At 49.5% G+C, this 21,245-nt stretch overlaps 1 protein-coding gene across 1 annotated transcript in view; it reads left to right on the top strand.

The window, feature by feature from the left end:
• LOC146871742 (syncytin-2-like) overlaps positions 1-20,390 on the top strand; it is a 330,284-nt gene extending 309,894 nt beyond the window's left edge. Inside the window, exon 3 of the mRNA XM_085599774.1 lies at positions 17,246-20,390. Coding sequence (XP_085455900.1) covers positions 18,376-19,623 — 1,248 coding nt within the window. The 5' untranslated portion in view covers positions 17,246-18,375 and the 3' untranslated portion in view covers positions 19,624-20,390. The remainder of the gene's footprint in view (positions 1-17,245) is intronic.
• The last annotated feature ends 855 nt before the right edge of the window (positions 20,391-21,245 follow it).

Here is a 21,245-nt window from a genome sequence, read left to right as displayed (position 1 = left end):
TACCCCTAGCACGACCCCCTACACTACACAAACACCACGGCACTACCCTAAATCTACCCCCTGCACAAACCCCTACACCAAACAAACACCACTGCGCTACCCTACTGCACTACCCTAAACCCTAAATATACCCCTGCACAAAACCCTACACTACACAAATACCACTGCAATACCCTAAACCCTAAAAAACTTACCCCAGCACGACCCCCTACACTACACAAACACCACGGCACTACCCTAAACCCTAAATCTACCCCCTTCACAAACCCCTACACCACACAAACACCACTGCACTAAGCTACTGCACTACCCTAAACCCTAAATCTACCCCCTGCACAAACCCCTACACTACACAACCACCACGGCACTACCCTAAACCCTAAAACACTTACTCCAGCACAACCCCGTACACTACCCAAAAACCATGGCACTACACTAAACCCTAAAACACTTATCCCAGCACGACCACCTACAGTACCCAAACTTCACTGCACTACCCTAAACCCTAAAACACTACCCCCAGCACGACCCCCTACACTACACAAACACCACTGGACTACCCTACTGCACTAACCTAAACCCTAAAACACTTACCCCAGCACGACCCCCTACACTACACAAACATCACGTCACTACCCTAAAACACTCACACCAGCACGACCACCTACACTACCCAAACACCACTGCACTTCCCTAAACCCTAAAACACTACCCCCAGCACGACCCCCTACACCACACAACCACCACGGCACTACCCTAAACTCTTCATCTACCCCAGCACGACCCCCTACACCACACAAACACCACTGCACTACCCTACTGCACGACCCTAAACCCTAAATCTACCCCCTGCACAAACCCCTACACCACACAAACACCACTGCACTACCCTACACAACTACCCTAAACCCTAAATCTAACCCCTGCACAAACCCCTACTCTACACAATCACCACGGCACTACCATAAACCCTAAAACACTTACCCCAGCACGACCCCCTACACTACACAAACACCACGGCACTACCATAAATCCTAAATCTACCCCCTGCACAAACCCCTACACTACACAAACACCACTGCACTTCCCTACTGCACTACCCTAAACCCTAAATCTACCCCCTGCACAAACCTCTAAACTACACAAACACCACGGCACCACCCTAAACCCTAAAACACTTACCCCACAACTACCACCTACACTACCCAAACACCACTGCACTACCCTAAACCCTATAACACAACCCCCAGCACGACCCCCTACACTACACAAACACCACGGCACTACCCTAAACCCTAAAACACTTACACCAGCATGACCCCCTACACTACACAAACACCACGGCACTACCCTAAACCCTAAAACACTTACCCCAGCACGACCACCTACACTACCCAAACACCACTGCACTACCCTAAACCCTAAAACACTACCCCCAGCACGAACCCTACACTACACAAACACCACGTCTCTACCCTATACCCTAAATCTACCCCCTGCACAAACCCCTATACAAACACCACTGCACTAACCTAAACCCTAAAACACTTACCCCAGCACAACCACCTACACTACCCAAATACCACTGCCCTACCCTAAACCCTAAAACACTACGCCCAGCACGACCCCCGACACTACACAAACAGCACAGCACTACCCTAAACCCTAAAACACTTACCCCAGCACGACCCACTACACTACACAAGCACAATGGCACTACCCTAAACCCTAAAACACTTATCCCAGCACGACCACCTACACTACCCAAACATCACTGCACTACCTAAACCCTAAAACACTTACCCCAGGATGACCCCCTACACTACACAAACACAACGGCACTACCCTACTGCACTACCCTAAATCACTTACCCCAGCATGACCACCTACACTACCCAAACATCACTGCACTACCCTTAACCCTAAAACACTTAACCAAGCATGACCCCCTACACTACACAAACACCACGGCACTACCCTAAACCCTAAAATACTTACCCCAGCATGACCACCTACACTACCCAAACACCACTGCACTACCCTAAACCCTAAAACACTACCCGCAGCACGACCCCATACACTACACAAACACCACGTCCCTACCCTAAACCCTACATCTACCCCCAGCACAACCCCCTACACCACACAAACACCACTGCACTACCCTACTGCACTATCCTAAACCCTAAATATACCCCCTGCATGACTCCCTACACCACACAAACACCACTGCACTACCCTACTGCACTACCCTAAACCCTAAACCTCTTACCACAGCACAACCCCCTACACTACACAACCACCACTGCACTACCCTACTGCACTATCCTAAACCCTAAATCTAAACCCTGCTCAAACCCCTACACCACACAAACAACACTGGACTATGCTACTGCACTACCCTAAACCCTAAATCTATCCCCTGCTCAAACCCCTACACTACACAAACACCACGGCACTACCCTAAACCCTAAAACACTTACCCCAGGATGACCACCTACAATAACCAAACACCACTGCACTACCCTTAACCCTAAAACACTACCCCCAGCACGACCCCCTACACTACACAACCACCACAGCACTACCCTAAACCCTACATCTACCCCCAGCATGACCCCCTACACCACACATACACCACTGCACTACCCTAAACCCTAAATCTACCAACTACACAAACCCCTACACTACACAAACACCACTGCACTACCCTAAACACTATAACACTTACCCCAGCACGACCCCCTACACTACACAAACACCTCAGCACTAACCTACCGCACTACCCTAAACCCTAAAACACTTACCCCAGCACGACCACCTACACTACCCAAACACCACTGCACTACCCTACCCTAAAACCTAAAACACTACCCCCAGCACGACCCCCTACACTACACAAACACCAGGGCACTACCCTAAACCCTAAATCTACCCCCTGCACAAACCCCTACACTACACAAACACCACTGCACTTCCCTACTGCACCACCCTAAACCCTAAATCTACCCCCTGCACAAACCCCTACACCACACAAACACCACTGCGCTACCCTACTGCACTACCCGAAACCCTAAATCTACCCCCTGCACAAACCCCTACACCACACAAACACCACTGCGCTACCCTACTGCACTACCCGAAACCCTAAATCTACCCCATGCACAAACCCCTACACTACACAAACACTACTACACTACCCTAAACCCTAAAAAACTTACCCCAGCACGACCCCCTACACTACACAAACACCACGGCACTACCCTAAACCCTAAATCTACCCCCTGCACAAACCCCTACACAACACAAACACCACTGCACTACCCTACTGCACTACCCTAAACCCTAAATCTACCCCCTGCACAAACCCCTATACTACACAAACACCACAGCACTACCCTAAACCCTAAAACACTTACCCCAGCACAACCACCTACACTTCCCAAACACCACGGCACTACCCTAAACCCTAAAACACTTACCTCAGCACGACCACCTACACTACCCAAACACCACTGCACTACCCTAAACCTTAAAACACTTACCCCAGCACGACCACCTACACTACCCAAACACCACTGCACTACCCTAAACCCTAAAACACTACCCCCAACACGATCCTCTATACTACACAAACACAACAGCACAACCCTGCTGCACTACCCTAAACCCTAAATCTACCCCCTTCACAAATCCCTATACCACACAAACACCACTGCACTACCATAAACCCTAAATCTACTCCCTGCACAAAACCCTACACTACACAAACACCATGGCACTACCCTAAACCCTAAAACACTTACCACAGCACGACCACCTACAGTCCCCAAACACCACTGCACTACCCTAAACCCTAAAACACTTACCCCACAACTACCGCCTACACTACCCAAACAAGACTGCACTACCCTAAGCCCTAAAACACTACCCCCAGCACGACCCCCTACACTACACAAACACCTCAGCACTAACCTATCGCACTACCCTAAACCCTAAAACACTTACCCCAGCACGACCACCTACACTACCCAAACACCACTGCACTACCCTAAAACCTAAAACACTACCCCCAGCACGACCCCCTACACTACACAAACACCAGGGCACTACCCTAAACCCTAAATCTACCCCCTGCACAAACCCCTACACTACACAAACACCACTGCACTTCCCTACTGCACTACCCTAAACCCTAAATCTACCCCCTGCACAAACCCCTACACCACACAAACACCACTGCGCTACCCTACTGCACTACCCGAAACCCTAAATCTACCCCCTGCACAAACCCCTACACCACACAAACACCACTGCGCTACCCTACTGCACTACCCAAAACCCTAAATCTACCCCCTGCACAAACCCCTACACCACACAAACGCCACTGCACTACCCTACTGCACTATCCTAAACCCTAAATCTACCCCTGCACAAACCCCTACACTACACAAACACCATGGCACTACCCTAAACCCTAAAAAACTTAACTCAGCACGACCCCCTACACTACACAAACACCACAGCACTACCCTAAACCCTAAATCTACCCCCTGCACAAACCCCTACACCACACAAACACCACTGCGCTACCCTACTGCACTACCCTAAACCCTAAATCTACCCCCTGCACAATCCTCTACACTACACAACCACCACGGCACTACCCTAAACCCTAAAACACTTACCCCAGCACGACCCCCTACACTACACAAACACCACGGTACTATCCTTAACCCTAAAACACTTACCCCAGCACGACCACCTACACTACCCAAACACCACTGCACTACCCTAAACCCTAAAACACTACCCCCTACACGACCCCCTACACTACACAAACACCACGGCACTACCCTACTGCACTACCCTAAACCCTAAATCTACCCCCTGCACAAATCCCTAAACCACACAAACACCACTGCACTACTCTACTGCACTACCCTAAACCCTAAATCTACCCCCTGCACAAACCCCTACACTACACAAACACCACGGCACTACCCTAAACCCTAAAACACTTACCCCAGAACCACCACCTACACTACCCAAACACCACTGCACTACCCCAAACCCAAAAACACTACCCCCAGCACGACCCCCTACACTACCCAAACACCGCTGCACTACACTAAACCCTAAAACACCACCCCTAGCACGACCCCCTACACTACACAAACACCACGGCACTACCCTAAATCTACCCCCTGCACAAACCCCTACACCAAACAAACACCACTGCGCTACCCTACTGCACTACCCTAAACCCTAAATATACCCCTGCACAAAACCCTACACTACACAAATACCACTGCAATACCCTAAACCCTAAAAAACTTACCCCAGCACGACCCCCTACACTACACAAACACCACGGCACTACCCTAAACCCTAAATCTACCCCCTTCACAAACCCCTACACCACACAAACACCACTGCACTAAGCTACTGCACTACCCTAAACCCTAAATCTACCCCCTGCACAAACCCCTACACTACACAACCACCACGGCACTACCCTAAACCCTAAAACACTTACTCCAGCACAACCCCGTACACTACCCAAAAACCATGGCACTACACTAAACCCTAAAACACTTATCCCAGCACGACCACCTACAGTACCCAAACTTCACTGCACTACCCTAAACCCTAAAACACTACCCCCAACACGACCCCCTACACTACACAAACACCACTGGACTACCCTACTGCACTAACCTAAACCCTAAAACACTTACCCCAGCACGACCCCCTACACCACACAAACATCACGTCACTACCCTAAAACACTTACACCAGCACGACCACCTACACTACCCAAACACCACTGCACTTCCCTAAACCCTAAAACACTACCCCCAGCACGACCCCCTACACCACACAACCACCACGGCACTACCCTAAACTCATCATCTACCCCAGCACGACCCCCTACACCACACAAACACCACTGCACTACCCTACTGCACGACCCTAAACCCTAAATCTACCCCCTGCACAAACCCCTACACCACACAAACACCACTGCACTACCCTACACAACTACCCTAAACCCTAAATCTAACCCCTGCACAAACCCCTACTCTACACAATCACCACGGCACTACCATAAACCCTAAAACACTTACCCCAGCACGACCCCCTACACTACACAAACACCACGGCACTACCATAAATCCTAAATCTACCCCCTGCACAAACCCCTACACTACACAAACACCACTGCACTTCCCTACTGCACTACCCTAAACCCTAAATCTACCCCCTGCACAAACCTCTAAACTACACAAACACCACGGCACTACCCTAAACCCTAAAACACTTACCCCACAACTACCACCTACACTACCCAAACACCACTGCACTACCCTAAACCCTATAACACAACCCCCAGCACGACCCCCTACACTACACAAACACCACGGCACTACCCTAAACCCTAAAACACTTACACCAGCATGACCCCCTACACTACACAAACACCACGGCACTACCCTAAACCCTAAAACACTTACCCCAGCACGACCACCTACACTACCCAAACACCACTGCACTACCCTAAACCCTAAAACACTACCCCCAGCACGAACCCTACACTACACAAACACCACGTCTCTACCCTATACCCTAAATCTACCCCCTGCACAAACCCCTACACAAACACCACTGCACTAACCTAAACCCTAAAACACTTACCCCAGCACAACCACCTACACTACCCAAATACCACTGCCCTACCCTAAACCCTAAAACACTACGCCCAGCACGACCCCCGACACTACACAAACACCACAGCACTACCCTAAACCCTAAAACACTTACCCCAGCACGACCCACTACACTACACAAGCACAATGGCACTACCCTAAACCCTAAAACACTTATCCCAGCACAACCACCTACACTACCCAAACATCACTGCACTACCTAAACCCTAAAACACTTACCCCAGCATGACCCCCTACACTACACAAACACAACGGCACTACCCTACTGCACTACCCTAAAACACTTACCCCAGCATGACCACCTACACTACCCAAACATCACTGCACTACCCTTAACCCTAAAACACTTAACCAAGCATGACCCCCTACGCTACACAAACACCACGTCACTACCCTAAACCCTAAAATACTTACCCCAGCATGACCACCTACATTACCCAAACACCACTGCACTACCCTAAACCCTAAAACACTACCCCCAGCACGACCCCATACACTACACAAACACCACGTCCCTACCCTAAACCCTACATCTACCCCCAGCACAACCCCCTACACCACACAAACACCACTGCACTACCCTACTGCACTATCCTAAACCCTAAATATACCCCCTGCATGACTCCCTACACCACACAAACACCACTGCACTACCCTACTGCACTACCCTAAACCCTAAACCTCTTACCACAGCACAACCCCCTACACTACACAACCACCACTGCACTACCCTACTGCACTATCCTAAACCCTAAATCTAAACCCTGCTCAAACCCCTACACCACACAAACAACACTGGACTATGCTACTGCACTACCCTAAACCCTACATCTATCCCCTGCTCAAACCCCTACACTACACAAACACCACGGAACTACCCTAAACCCTAAAACACTTACCCCAGGATGACCACCTACAATAACCAAACACCACTGCACTACCCTTAACCCTAAAACACTACCCCCAGCACGACCCCCTACACTACACAACCACCACAGCACTACCCTAAACCCTACATCTACCCCCAGCATGACCCCCTACACCACACATACACCACTGCACTACCCTAAACCCTAAATCTACCAACTACACAAACCCCTACACTACACAAACACCACTGCACTACCCTAAACACTATAACACTTACCCCAGCACGACCCCCTACACTACACAAACACCTCAGCACTAACCTACCACACTACCCTAAACCCTAAAACACTTACCCCAGCACGACCACCTACACTACCCAAACACCACTGCACTACCCTAAAACCTAAAACACTACCCCCAGCACGACCCCCTACACTACACAAACACCAGGGCACTACCCTAAACCCTAAATCTACCCCCTGCACAAACCCCTACACTACACAAACACCACTGCACTTCCCTACTGCACTACCCTAAACCCTAAATCTTCCCCCCTGCACAAATTTCTACACTACACAAACACCACTGCACTAACCTAATCCCTAAAACACTTACCCCAGAACGACGACCTACACTACCCAAACACCACTGCTCTACCCTAAACCCTAAAACACTACCCTCAGCCCGACCCCCTACACTACACAAACACCACAGCACTACCCTAAACCCTAAAACACTTTTCCCTAGCACGACCACCTACACTACCCAAACACCACGGCACTACCCTAAACCCTAAAACACTTACATCAGCATGACCCCCGACAATACATATACATCACGGCACTACCCTAAAACACTTACACCAGCACAACCACCTACACTACCCAAACACCACTGCGCTTCCCTAAACACTAAAACACTACCCCCCAGCACGACCCCCTACACTACACAAACACCACGGCACTACCCTAAAGCCTTCATCTACCCCCAGCACGACCCCCTACACCACACAAACACCACTGCACTACCCTACTGCACTACCCTAAACCCTAAATCTACCCACTGCACAAACCCCTACACCACACAAACACCACTGCACTACCCTACTGCACTATCCTAAACCCTAAATCTACCCCCTGCACAAACCCCTACACTACACAAACACCATGGCACTACCCTAAACCCTAAAAACTTACCCCAGCACGACCCCCTACACTACACAAACACCACAGCACTGCCCTAAACCCTAAATCTACCCCCTGCACAAACCCCTACACCACACAAACACCACTGCGCTACCCTACTGCACTACCCTAAACCCTAAATCTACCCCCTGCACAATCCCCTACACTACACAACCACCACGGCACTACCCTAAACCCTAAAACACTTACCCCAGCACGACCCCCTACACTACACAAACACCACGGTACTATCCTAAACCCTAAAACACTTACCCCAGCACGACCACCTATACTACCCAAACAACACGGCACTACCCTAAACCCTAAAACACTTACCCCAGCACCACCACCTACACTTCCCAAACACCACGGCACTACCCTAAACCCTAAAACACTTACCCCAGCACGACCCCCTACACTACACAAACACCACGGCACTACTCTAAACCCTAAAACACTTTCCCCAGTACGACCACCTACACTACCCAAACAACACGGCATTACCCTAAACCCTAAAACACTTACCCCAGCATCACCACCTACACTTCCCAAACACCACTGCACTACCCTAAACCCTAAAACACTTACCCCAGCATGACCTACTATACTACCCAAACACCACTGCACTACTCTAAACCCTAAAACACTACCCCCAGCATGACCCCCTACACTACACAAACACCACGGCACTAGCCTAAACCCTAAAACACTTACCTCAGCACGACCACCTACACTACCCAAACACCACTGCACTACCCTAAACCCTAAAACACTACCCCCAACACGACCCCCTAAATCTACCCCCTGCACAAACCCCTACACTACACAAACACCACGGCACTACCCTAAATTCTAAAACACTTACCCCAGAACCACCACCTACACTACCCAAACACCACTGCACTACCCCAAACCCAAAAACACTACCCCTAGCACGACCCCCTACACTACACAAACACCACGGCACTACCCTAAAACACTTACCCCAGCACGACCACCTACACTACCCAAACACCGCTGCACTACACTAAACCCTAAAACACTACCCCTAGCACGACCCCCTACACTACACAAACACCACGGCACTACCCTAAATCTACCCCCTGCACAAACCCCTACACCACACAAACACCACTGCGCTACCCTACTGCACTACCCTAAACCCTAAATATACCCCTGCACAAAACCCTACACTACACAAATACCACTGCAATACCCTAAACCCTTAAAAACTTACCCCAGCACGACCCCCTACACTACACAAACACCACGGCACTACCCTAAATCTACCCCTTCACAAACCCCTACACCACACAAACACCACTGCACTAAGCTACTGCACTACCCTAAACCCTAAATCTACCCCCTTGAGGTATTCAAGATATTACGATATGATTAGCGCAGTATATCTAATGATAGTTTACCTCGTTATGGTGAGTTAAACGGCTCGAGATCCCCGATTATGTTTAGTACGACAAAAAGGGCCGAGAAACCGAACCGCCTCCATCTTGGATTACGGCTCTCTCTCTCACTTGGGAGTCACGTGGTCTTTTCCGCACACCCTCTGCTTTCCCCTTTCCTTGCATTTAATTAGGAGACAGGCTGAGTTGCTGAGAAGCAAGGTCACATCTGCTAAAAGGGAGTATCAGGCAAATTCCTCTAGGCCTGGGACGAAAAGGGAGTTACCCTTTCGACCTTCTCTGTAAAGATAGTAACCCTTTGTATGTGCAACCGAAACTAGAAATGGGCATGAGCTCATTAGGGGCGCCAGGACTAACTGGTACTTTTCCACATATATGGTTTTGTATGCTGTACTGATAATGTATAAAAGTGTGTTACTGTCAAGGAGCCAGCAGTCTTCCTCGGCGCACCTGATGGGTGAGGATCGACGAGGCTCCTCTATATAGAGTTCTGTGATGGCTAATAAACGTTTGAACCTTCCACGTTGCCAACTGCTCCTTCTTACCTAACATTGCGGGCCAATGGTAAGTGTGGCCCTTGGAATAATTATTTTGGACACAACAGTTGGCGACCACGAAGGGACCCCGTGAAAGGGTCTTTCTCCCCCCCGTATTCGGGTGGTGGGGTTGGGGGCGTCCTGACCGGTTGGCGGGAGAGGAGCCTGAGGATTTCTCCCACCCTGCACGACTTTTCGGTACGTCCCCTGCTGCTAGTTACCCTTCACCGGGGTCCTACGGGCTTAACCCAGAAACTGGATCGATTTGGTCGGGAGGAGTTGGCAGCGGAGAACGAACATTCGTATCTGGGTGCACCCGGTGAGTATTGATTTGATTTTGACGCACGCGTTGTAAACGGTGCATTATTGGTTAAGGCACGCGTTGAAGACGGTGTGCTATTTGATTGATTTGAGAGCATTTGTTGAGAACGATGCGTTTTTTGATTTTGAACACGGATTGCATTTGTTTGAAGCTCGCGCTGGACAGCGGTGCATTGATTTGAGGACACGCACCGGAGGGTGGTGTCTTGCTTGATTGAGGTTAGCATTACCGTGGTTTGACTCTAAGTACGTACAGGTTGCATTTGATTTGAGTAAAAACGGCGCGCCGAAGGATTACAAACGGATTGCACGTGGAATGACCCGCGACCTAGACTGGGTAGCCACAAGGCATACTCCTGACGGGGCAAGTCCTCGTTGGGGGCTGGTCTTAGTGGTGAGCCAGGAGGGTGGCCGGAATCCCGCGTGTAGTTTGGTGTTTGGACTGTGAACCAGAGTCGACGGGCTTGGTTCTCTGATACTGATTGTACGTTGTGTATGATTCGTGTTGATTGTTGTTTGTGTATACATGTCTGAAAACTAACCAAAATGTCCTGTTTTAGTAAATTGAATTGTTTTGGCTGCTGCTGTCGAACAAGTGACTCTAGACTAGCGGAGAGCCAACCCGCCCCGCCGGAGGGCAGTCCTAGCCATTTTATGTACGTCAAACATGGGATCTCTCCGTTGTTGTTTTGCACTCTGTGGCATAAGTATACCAAGGGCAATGAGGAGTTACGCTGGCCCAAAACAGGCTCATTTGATGAAAAGAAAATTGCGTTCCTACAGGAACAGCTGTTCTCTAGGCGAAGTAGGCAGGCCATGTTTGACGCCCTCATTGCATGGCAGAAGGAGGCCAAACAACGGCGAATAAGGGAAGAGAAAGTAGCCAGAGCTAAGGCAGGACAGAATGTTACTCAGAAAGCTATGGCCTATGACCGAGACAGAGTAGAAAAGGGATTGGATTGCATGAATCGCGAATTTCGACTGAAGGTGGATAAGAGCTATGTGACCCGCCCGAATGCAGAAGATGAGATAGAGGATTTACTGGACACCAGACCACCACCCCCTTATGTGCCACAGAGGATATATCCGGAGGTATCAGGGGCCTCGGCCCCGGCTCCAGATATGTCCCAGGGGGCCTCGGCTTCGGCTCCCCCGGCCACCACTACCCCTCCCTCCCTGCCGAACCTCTCTCGGTTACCGACATCTGTGTCTGAAGTTATGGCCATACTGCCTAATTTATTGACGGCAGCTGCAGCCGGGACCCCTCAGCTGTCGCTGGGGTCAATGCCTTCCCCTTCTGTTCTGCCCTCCTCCTCCGCCAGCACCACGCCGGTAACAGCTGCAACTACTCCACTACGTCCGGCCATTCTCACTGAGGGTAGGAAGTTGTTCACTCGTTCGGCCTTGGGAACGGAAGAAAGGGAAACTATAGCTACACAAGCATCCCAGTGGATGCGACATCCCATTTATACGCTTGCTGATATTTGGAGTACTATGAGAGACTATGAACCGGTGATGCAACAGCATGCTCTGGAGCATATGGCCAACCGTCTTATTTCTGTGTGGGAACAGGTACATCAGGAAGGGAAGGCTCCGGCCATACTATATGATATTCTTGATCAGGTCCATAAATCTCAGTTGACACCGGAAGAGGTGTATGGGAAGGTACAGACTTTGGTCTCTTATAGAGCTCGTTTGCAGTCTACCACTCCCGCCGGATTCTCCCAGTTCCCTATGCGGGAAGTGCACCCTATCTTTCATCCAGAAGTTGCCGCAGTAGTAGATGCCCACGGCGTCATTACCCGTCCCGGGGTAGACGCCCGGTTCCAGGAACAATGGGTCTATACCCCCTGGAAGCAGAGTGAGGTACTATCCCTAAAAAGCCAGTTGCCAGATCCTAGAAAGAACCCCACCGCATAGTACAAGGAACTGACCGAGGCCGCCTCGTCAGCAGTAATGACGTTGGCAGATATTGAATTATTCTTTGCTTTTTTAGTACCGGTGGACATTTGGCGCCAGGTACATGACCAGGACCATGTTACGGAATTTGGTGGGACATGGGATCAATTGAGAAACTGGGATAGAGATCGTAAACCAGGGAACAAGCCCCGACCTGAGATACTGGCCTTGCCTGAGAGAATAATAACTTATATGCATTCGCTGATCCCACCCAGGAAAGTAGATTGGGACAAGCTGACGGCCTGTAAGCAAAAGAAGGACGAGAGTGTCTCTGATTTTTTACGAGGTTTGAGGGAGTGTTCATTGACTTCAGCGGACAGGACTTGGCAACGGAAGGGGGTGTACGTTTATTTGTTAATAGATTTGTAACAAATTTGCTACCCGAGGTATCGGCTCGGTTACAGGCAGCCGAGAGTACCTGGACGACCACCACGCCCTCCACGATACTGAGCATGGCTCAGTATTATGAGCATCGGGAAAACGAGAGCAAGGATAAGACAGAAAGAAAGTCGAAAGAATTGAAAACGCGAGTGTTACTACAGCAAGTGGAGAGAGGTAGAGGAAGAGGACGAGGGTTGCAGAATTTCGCTCCAAGAGGGGCGGGACCGACGCAAACGGCTGGGCGAACAGATTTGGGCATAAATCAATGTGCTTTCTGTAAAGAGGAGGGGCATTGGAGAGCGCAGTGTCCGTTACTATATGAACAGAATACGGCTTCAAGGGGTCGCGGACGGGGAAGGATGAGTGGGCACCGTGGTGGATACACGAGACAAGAACAGGCAGCCCGAGGTGAGAACAGTCAGAATTATTTCGACCAAAACCAGGGTAAACAGTACTACAATAATGGACGTGTAACGGACGAAGACGCCGGGTATACTCCAGCATAGGACAGCCAAGGGCAGAGTAAGGGGCATGTGTCAATCCCGATAGATCAAGCTGGACCTTATGTCCATGCACGATTGTTGGATGCATCAGGTAAGTTTTTGGTTGACACAGGGGCTATGAACAGTTCTGTTTCACGTGCCCTGGTCCCGGGGGCCGCTCTGTCTGGCCAGACTAATGTGTCCGTGGGGTTCTCTGGAACTCCGGTGGTGAGCCCCATTTCTAAACCACTTTCCCTTACTCTGGGACCGGTTACGATAGAATCGCCTTTCCTCCTCACCTCCCAGTGTGGGGAAAATCTCCTGGGTATGGATATATTGAAAAGATTGCATGCCCACATCTATTGCTCCCCCGATGGAGTTTATCTGACCATTCGGAATACCTCTATCCCCTCCGTTCAATGTTTTTCGAAAACGGACTCACTACCTCCTGAGCTTGCACAACTCCCGAAGGATCTTTGGGCCCTGGGGGACACTGACGTAGGATTCCTACAAATTCCCCCGGTGTCCATCACCCTGAAACAGAATGCTAAATTGCCGAGGATCCCACAGTATAAAATAGCCCCCGCAGGGGAACGCGCTTTACTGGCCATTATTTCTGACTTGATTAGAACAGGGGTGGTGGAGGAAACGGCCTCTAATGTTTGTAACAGTCCCATTCTTCCGATTCTTAAACGAGCCCCCGTACCCCAATCTCCTGATTATGCTGATACCTACCGATTTGTGATTGATTTACGAGAAATTAACAAGATTGTGGTACCCCAATATCCGGTGGTACCTGACATTAATTCCATTTTGACCATGATTCCTCCCACTGCCACATTTTTCTCGGTGATTGATTTGAAGAATGCCTTCTTTAGCATTCCCATACATCCGGATAGCAGACATTTGTTCGGTTTCTCATTGGGGGGCCGCAGCTTTAGATTCTGTCGCGCCCCCCAGGGGTATACCGAAAGCCCTAGTATCTACAGCCAAGCCCTAAAAAGAGTATTGGATTCTTTACAATTGCCGCCAGGTAATGTCCTATTGCAGTATGTTGACGACCTCCTTGTGGCCTCTGATACAGAACAGGGTTGCCGCGATGCTACGGTTACCCTGCTACGGCACTTGGCCACTCATGGTAACAAGGTGTCGCTCTCTAAATTTCAATATTGTCGACCGGAGGTGACCTATCTCGGTCATCTCCTGTCGAAGGAGGGAAGACGGTTGACTTCTGAGCGCATCGCAACCATAACTAACATGCCTGTTCCTCGCACGCAACGTGATGTCCGCGCTTTGCTTGGTATAACCTCCTACTGTCGCCAATGGATTGCTAACTATTCTCTCTTGACTAAACCTTTCTTGTATCTAACTACGAAGGGTGTGCATGAACCCTTACCTTGGACTGATGAATGCCAGACTGCTTTTTCTGCTCTGAAAACTGCTCTTTGCTCTGCTCCTGTGCTTGGCACCCCTGACTACCGGAAGCCTTTTGTGCTCTATGTGCATGAGGTGGACGGTTGCTCTCTTTCAGTGTTGACACAGGACTTTGGTGGTAAGCAAAGGCCTTGTGCATATTTCTCGGCGGTTTTGGATAATGTCGCCAGAGCACTTCCCAGTTGTCTGAGGGCTGCAGCGGCAGTGGCCATAGCAATCAGACAATCGGAAGGGCTAGTCCTGAATACGGATCTGACAGTGATGGTGCCTCATGCTGTGGACGTATTATTAAACAGGACACAGACGCAGCACTTAACTAGTGCGCGTCTTACAGGGTACGAATTGACCCTGTTTGCACCTCATATAACGATCAAACGATGTGTTAACTTGAACCCTGCCACACTGTTGCCCCTCCCTTCAGGGGATGGTGGACAAGACATACATGATTGTATTTTTCGAACTGAAGAAGAAACAAAGGGCCGGATAGATCTAATTGACACCCCACTTTCTGATGCCCAAGGAGAATTGTATGTTGATGGGTCCTGCTTTAGATTACCGGATGGTACGACAGCTGCGGCTTATGCGATCACTACCCTGCAAACGGTAGTCGAGGCAGCCAAGATACCATACCGGTCGGCCCAGGCGGCCGAATTGGTTGCATTATTCAGGGCCTGCGAGTTGGGGAAAGGCTTGAAGCTAAATGTCTACACCGATAGCCAATATGCGTTCGGTGTAGCACATAGCTTCGGGAGGTTATGGGCGGAAAGAGGATTCTTGACATCTCATGGCGAAAAGATAAAGAATGGGCCATTAGTTGACCGATTGCTGGCTGCATTAACGTTGCCTAAAACCCTGGCCATAGTGAAATGTAGCGCACACAAGGTTGTAGTGGATGATGTGGGGAGGGGAAATTCCTTTGCGGATAGGATCGCCAAGGAAACAGCCCAGCCTGACACCACTTCCATGTTTGTAGTGACAAAAATGATAGAGGCAGGGGTTTTTAACAACACCATAGACAGTGTGAAAGAGCTACAAAAGGAGGTGACCCCGGAAGAACTGACATATTGGCAAGAACAGGTGGGGAGGCTTGATGAGAATGGATGTTGGACTGACTTGTCAGAGAGGTGTAGATGGTTACTGCCAAACGCATTTGTAAATGCAGTAGTAGCTATGGCACACGGACCTTCACATGTAGGGGTCCAGGGCATCTGTGCCACATTGGATCCTGTCTGGTACAATGTTAATATTCATAAGACAGCTAGGAACCTGGTTCAGCATTGCATGATCTGTCTCCAGCATAATCCTGGGGTTAGCATTCCCGTCTTGGCGGGTAGTTTTGCGCCGCCCACCCTGCCTTTTGAAGTACTCCAAATGGATTACATACAGCTAGAACGAGTTAACAATTTGAAATACGTGCTGGTGGTGATCTGTACTTTTAGTAAATGGGTGGAGGCGTATCCCACAAAGGAAAATACTGCCCTGGCAACCGCGAAAGCTCTGGTAAAGGAGTTTTTCCCTCGATATGGGTTGCCACGGGTGATTTGGAGTGACAACGGGACACATTTTAATGCTGACTTAGTTAGGCATGTATGCAAGGGTCTGTCCATTCAGCAGAAGTTCCACGCAGCCCGACATCCTCAATCAGCGGGCCTAGTTGAGAAATATAATGGGATTCTGAAATTGAAACTGGCTAAACTTCAGGACACGACAGGATTAAAATGGCCTGATCTCCTGCCCCTGGCCCTGTTGTCCGTAAGAACTACTCCCCATTCCCAGAGCGGTATCTCCCCTTATGAGGTAATCTTTGGCAGACCTGCCAACGTGTGGGGAGTACCTCGGCCCAAATCCTTCAGGGACATAGACCATCCTATGCTGACTGATTATTTGTATGCTTTGACTAAAGATCTCCATTCCATTTATCAACAGATATCTGCCGTACTGCAGCCCCTGCCAGAGGGACCCGGACACAGCGTGGAACCTGGACAGTGGGTCTTGGTTCGGAACTATCAACGAAAATCGAGCCTGGATCCGCGCTGGTCCCGACCGTACCAGGTGCTCCTGGCAACGCGGACGGCGGTGAAAGTTGAGGGTAAGCAGCGCTGGATCCATATCTCCCACCTTAAGCGAGTTCCTCTCCCATTGCCAAGGGAGCAGCTTGACCAGGAGGAAGGCCTGCCAAACCAGGGCGAGCCCAGCACTAGGAAACGACTTTCCATGGACACCCGCAGAGAAGTTGACGGGCGAGGGGAGAGTGCTGTGAGCCTGCAAGACCCTTTTTGCGACCACTCAATTGCTCCGAGTGAGGCGCCTGGTCAGGAGCCCAGCTCCCCGTCTGATCCCATTGTGCCTGCTTTGTTTGTGAATCCTGACACCCCTGGTCGGGATCGATATCACCTGCGGCCCCGGAAATAGGGAATCCTAGGTCTAGCCTTGGCAAGTGAAGTTGGAAGCCTCGGCAAAGACCTGAGGATTGGTAAAACACTGGACTGAACTCGTTGAGAGCATGGAACTTTCAGTAAAGCTCTGTTCAGAACGAAGGTAGAGACATTGATTGGACTGGTGGGGGCCCAGGTGGAGTTTCCTTTCAACAAGGATTGTGTCAAGTGCGACCCCAACGCGAGAAGTTTTTTCTGTTTTTTCTTTTTCTGAACAATAGGAGTCTGCCTGTGAGGCTCTATACGGACACAGGAAAGAAGCACCCTCCGGCAGGTTGGACTGCTCGTAGCCCTCTTCCCGAGATTATATTGGACTTTTAGTGAGAAAATGTACCCTTTTGCTCGTTTTGTCCCTGAAGAAGGGCGGCCCATAGTACCCCGTACCATTCCCCCACATTTGCCAATGTTCTCCTCATGGAGTTTGCGTGTTAAAATTGTTTTCATTTCTATATTGATTGTATCCTTTGTGCTATGCTTAGGTCTGTTTATATATCTGGAGTTTCGCCATCCTGTGCACACCTTGATAGTGTCTACCCCTGCTCCTAAGGAACATCATTTCCAGACTTTTGCCCCCATAAGGAGAGACACCGACAGACATATGTACATAATGCTTTCATTGAGATGCTACACCAGACTCATGGTTCCACAAATGTTACTGATTGTTGGGTCTGTGGTCTTCTCCCGTCAGTGATGCATAAGCAAGATTTGTTCATATCAATGCCCTTGTCTTATTTAGGTAGTTGCGAAGCCTGGTTTAAAATGTTATCCATGCTATATGAACACTACGCTATAGATGAACGTCGATTCTCAGAGAAGGATTACGCCTTGATTTTAGCCTATATAGAGACACACCAAGGTTTTACTCCTAATGCTGAGGGGACGGATGGTACCCTTGATCCTACCGCCTATATGAACGTATACACTGATCATGAGAATGATACCTGGTTGAGGGCTGAAGTGTTGGATTTCATGACCTTTAATTTTACTGAGTATTTCAAGTATTTCCAGGAGCGAAATGTCTCAGATGAGAAAATAATTCCGGTCCCGGTATTGAATACGTCCTCCTCCTTCTGTGTGCAGGGTACCGGACATCTATCCGTAGGTTATAGTAGATGTAATTACACTTATAAACTACAGACTTTCAGTAGTCCCCCAACACTCACCCCTCCCAATGTTTATTTCGTGTGCGGTGAAAATGCATACACTTGGCTACCCAGGGGATGGGCGGGCCGATGTTACTTATCTTTTCTTTACCCACCGGTCTACATAGCTCCTTCCGATTATCACAAATCTCATTCCTTAAATCGACGGAGCCTAAAAGCTGAAGCCGCCAGTAATGATGCCACTGACCAGACTGACACTCCAGCCCAACACTTCGTTGATATCATAAAAGGGGCGTTGCCCATATGGGGACCCATCCTCAACAGTAAAGAAGTTAGGAGGCTATCTAGAGTAGTGGAAGGGGTGGTCAATACTACTGCAGGAATATTAACTAATATTACAGTGGAGCTCCAGGCGACCCGGCTTGTGACCCTCCAAAATCGTCTTGTTTTAGATGTTATCCTAGCTGATCGCGGAGGAGCTTGTAGAGTCATCGGCAGCTCCTGTTGTGTATATATACCTGACTCCGCCCCTTCTGTCCATTTAGCCATTCAGAAACTACATTGGCTAGCTTCAGAAATTCACACCGAGACTGGTACTTGGACCTTGTCTGGGTGGTTTTGGGATTTGGTGACAACCTGGGGATGGAAGTTATTTTATGATTCTTTTAGGAATAGTGGGGTTCATTTTCACCTGCTGTCTTTGTCTACAGTGCGGGCCTGCTTGCTGTGCATACTGTGCCGCTCAGGTTCGCCGATCCATCCCTAGGCCCGAGCCCGTCCAAACTAGAATAGATACCCAGCGGGCTCAGAAGGAGACGCACGACTTAATGCAGATTGATGAGGGTATTTTCGAAGACTAACCCCGTTATTAGCTATGCTGCGCTAAAAGGGCCGTTCTGAGGTATTCAAGATATTACGATATGATTAGCGCAGTATATCTAATGATAGTTTACCTCGTTATGGTGAGTTAAACGGCTCGAGATCCCCGATTATGTTTAGTACGACAAAAAGGGCAGAGAAACCGAACCGCCTCCATCTTGGATTACGGCTCTCTCTCTCACTTGGGAGTCACATGGTCTTTTCCGCACACCCTCTGCTTTCCCCTTTCCTTGCATTTAATTAGGAGACAGGCTGATTTGCTGAGAAGCAAGGTCACATCTGCTAAAAGGGAGTATCAGGCAAATTCCTCTAGGCCTGGGACGAAAAGGGAGTTACCCTTTCGACCTTCTCTGTAAAGATAGTAACCCTTTGTATGTGCAACCGAAACTAGAAATGGGCATGAGCTCATTAGGGGCGCCAGGACTAACTGGTACTTTTCCACATATATGGTTTTGTATGCTGTACTGATAATGTATAAAAGTGTGTTACTGTCAAGGAGCCAGCAGTCTTCCTCGGCGCACCTGATGGGTGAGGATCGACGAGGCTCCTCTATATAGAGTTCTGTGATGGCTAATAAACGTTTGAACCTTCCACGTTGCCAACTGCTCCTTCTTACCTAACATTGCGGGCCAATGGTAAGTGTGGCCCTTGGAATAATTATTTTGGACACAACACCCTGCACAAACCCCTACACTACACAACCACCACGGCACTACCCTAAACCCTAAAACACTTACTCCAGCACGACCCCCTACACTACCCAAAAACCATGGCACTACACTAAACCCTAAAACACTTATCCCAGCACGACCACCTACAGTACCCAAACTTCACTGCACTACCCTAAACCCTAAAACACTACCCCCAGCACGACCCCCTACACTACACAAACACCACTGGACTACCCTACTGCACTAACCTAAACCCTAAAACACTTACCCCAGCTTGACCCCCTACACTACACAAACATCACGGCACTACCCTAAAACACTTACACCAGCACGACCACCTACACTACCCAAACACCACTGCACTTCCCTAAACCCTAAAACACTACCACCAGCACGACCCCCTACACTACACAAACATCACGGCACTACCCTAAAACACTTACACCAGCACGACCACCTACACTACCCAAACACCACTGCACTTCCCTAAACCCTAAAACACTACCACCAGCACGACCCCCTACACCACACAAACACCACTGCACTACCCTACTGCACGACCCTAAACCCTAAATCTACCCCCTGCACAAACCCCTACACCACACAAACACCACTGCACTACCCTACACAACTACCCTAAACCCTAAATCTAACCCCTGCACAAACCCCTACTCTACACAATCACCACGGCACTACCCTAAACCCTAAAACACTTACCCCAGCACGACCCCCTACACTACACAAACACCATGGCACTACCCTAAATCCTAAATCTACCCCCTGCACAAACCCCTACACCACACAAACACCACTGCGCTTCCATACTGCACTACCCTAA

This window comes from Triturus cristatus, chromosome 1_1 (assembly GCF_964204655.1).
Source record: "Triturus cristatus chromosome 1_1, aTriCri1.1, whole genome shotgun sequence".
Taxonomy (NCBI): domain Eukaryota; kingdom Metazoa; phylum Chordata; class Amphibia; order Caudata; family Salamandridae; genus Triturus; species Triturus cristatus.
This window is presented reverse-complemented; position numbering and strand designations above follow the sequence as displayed.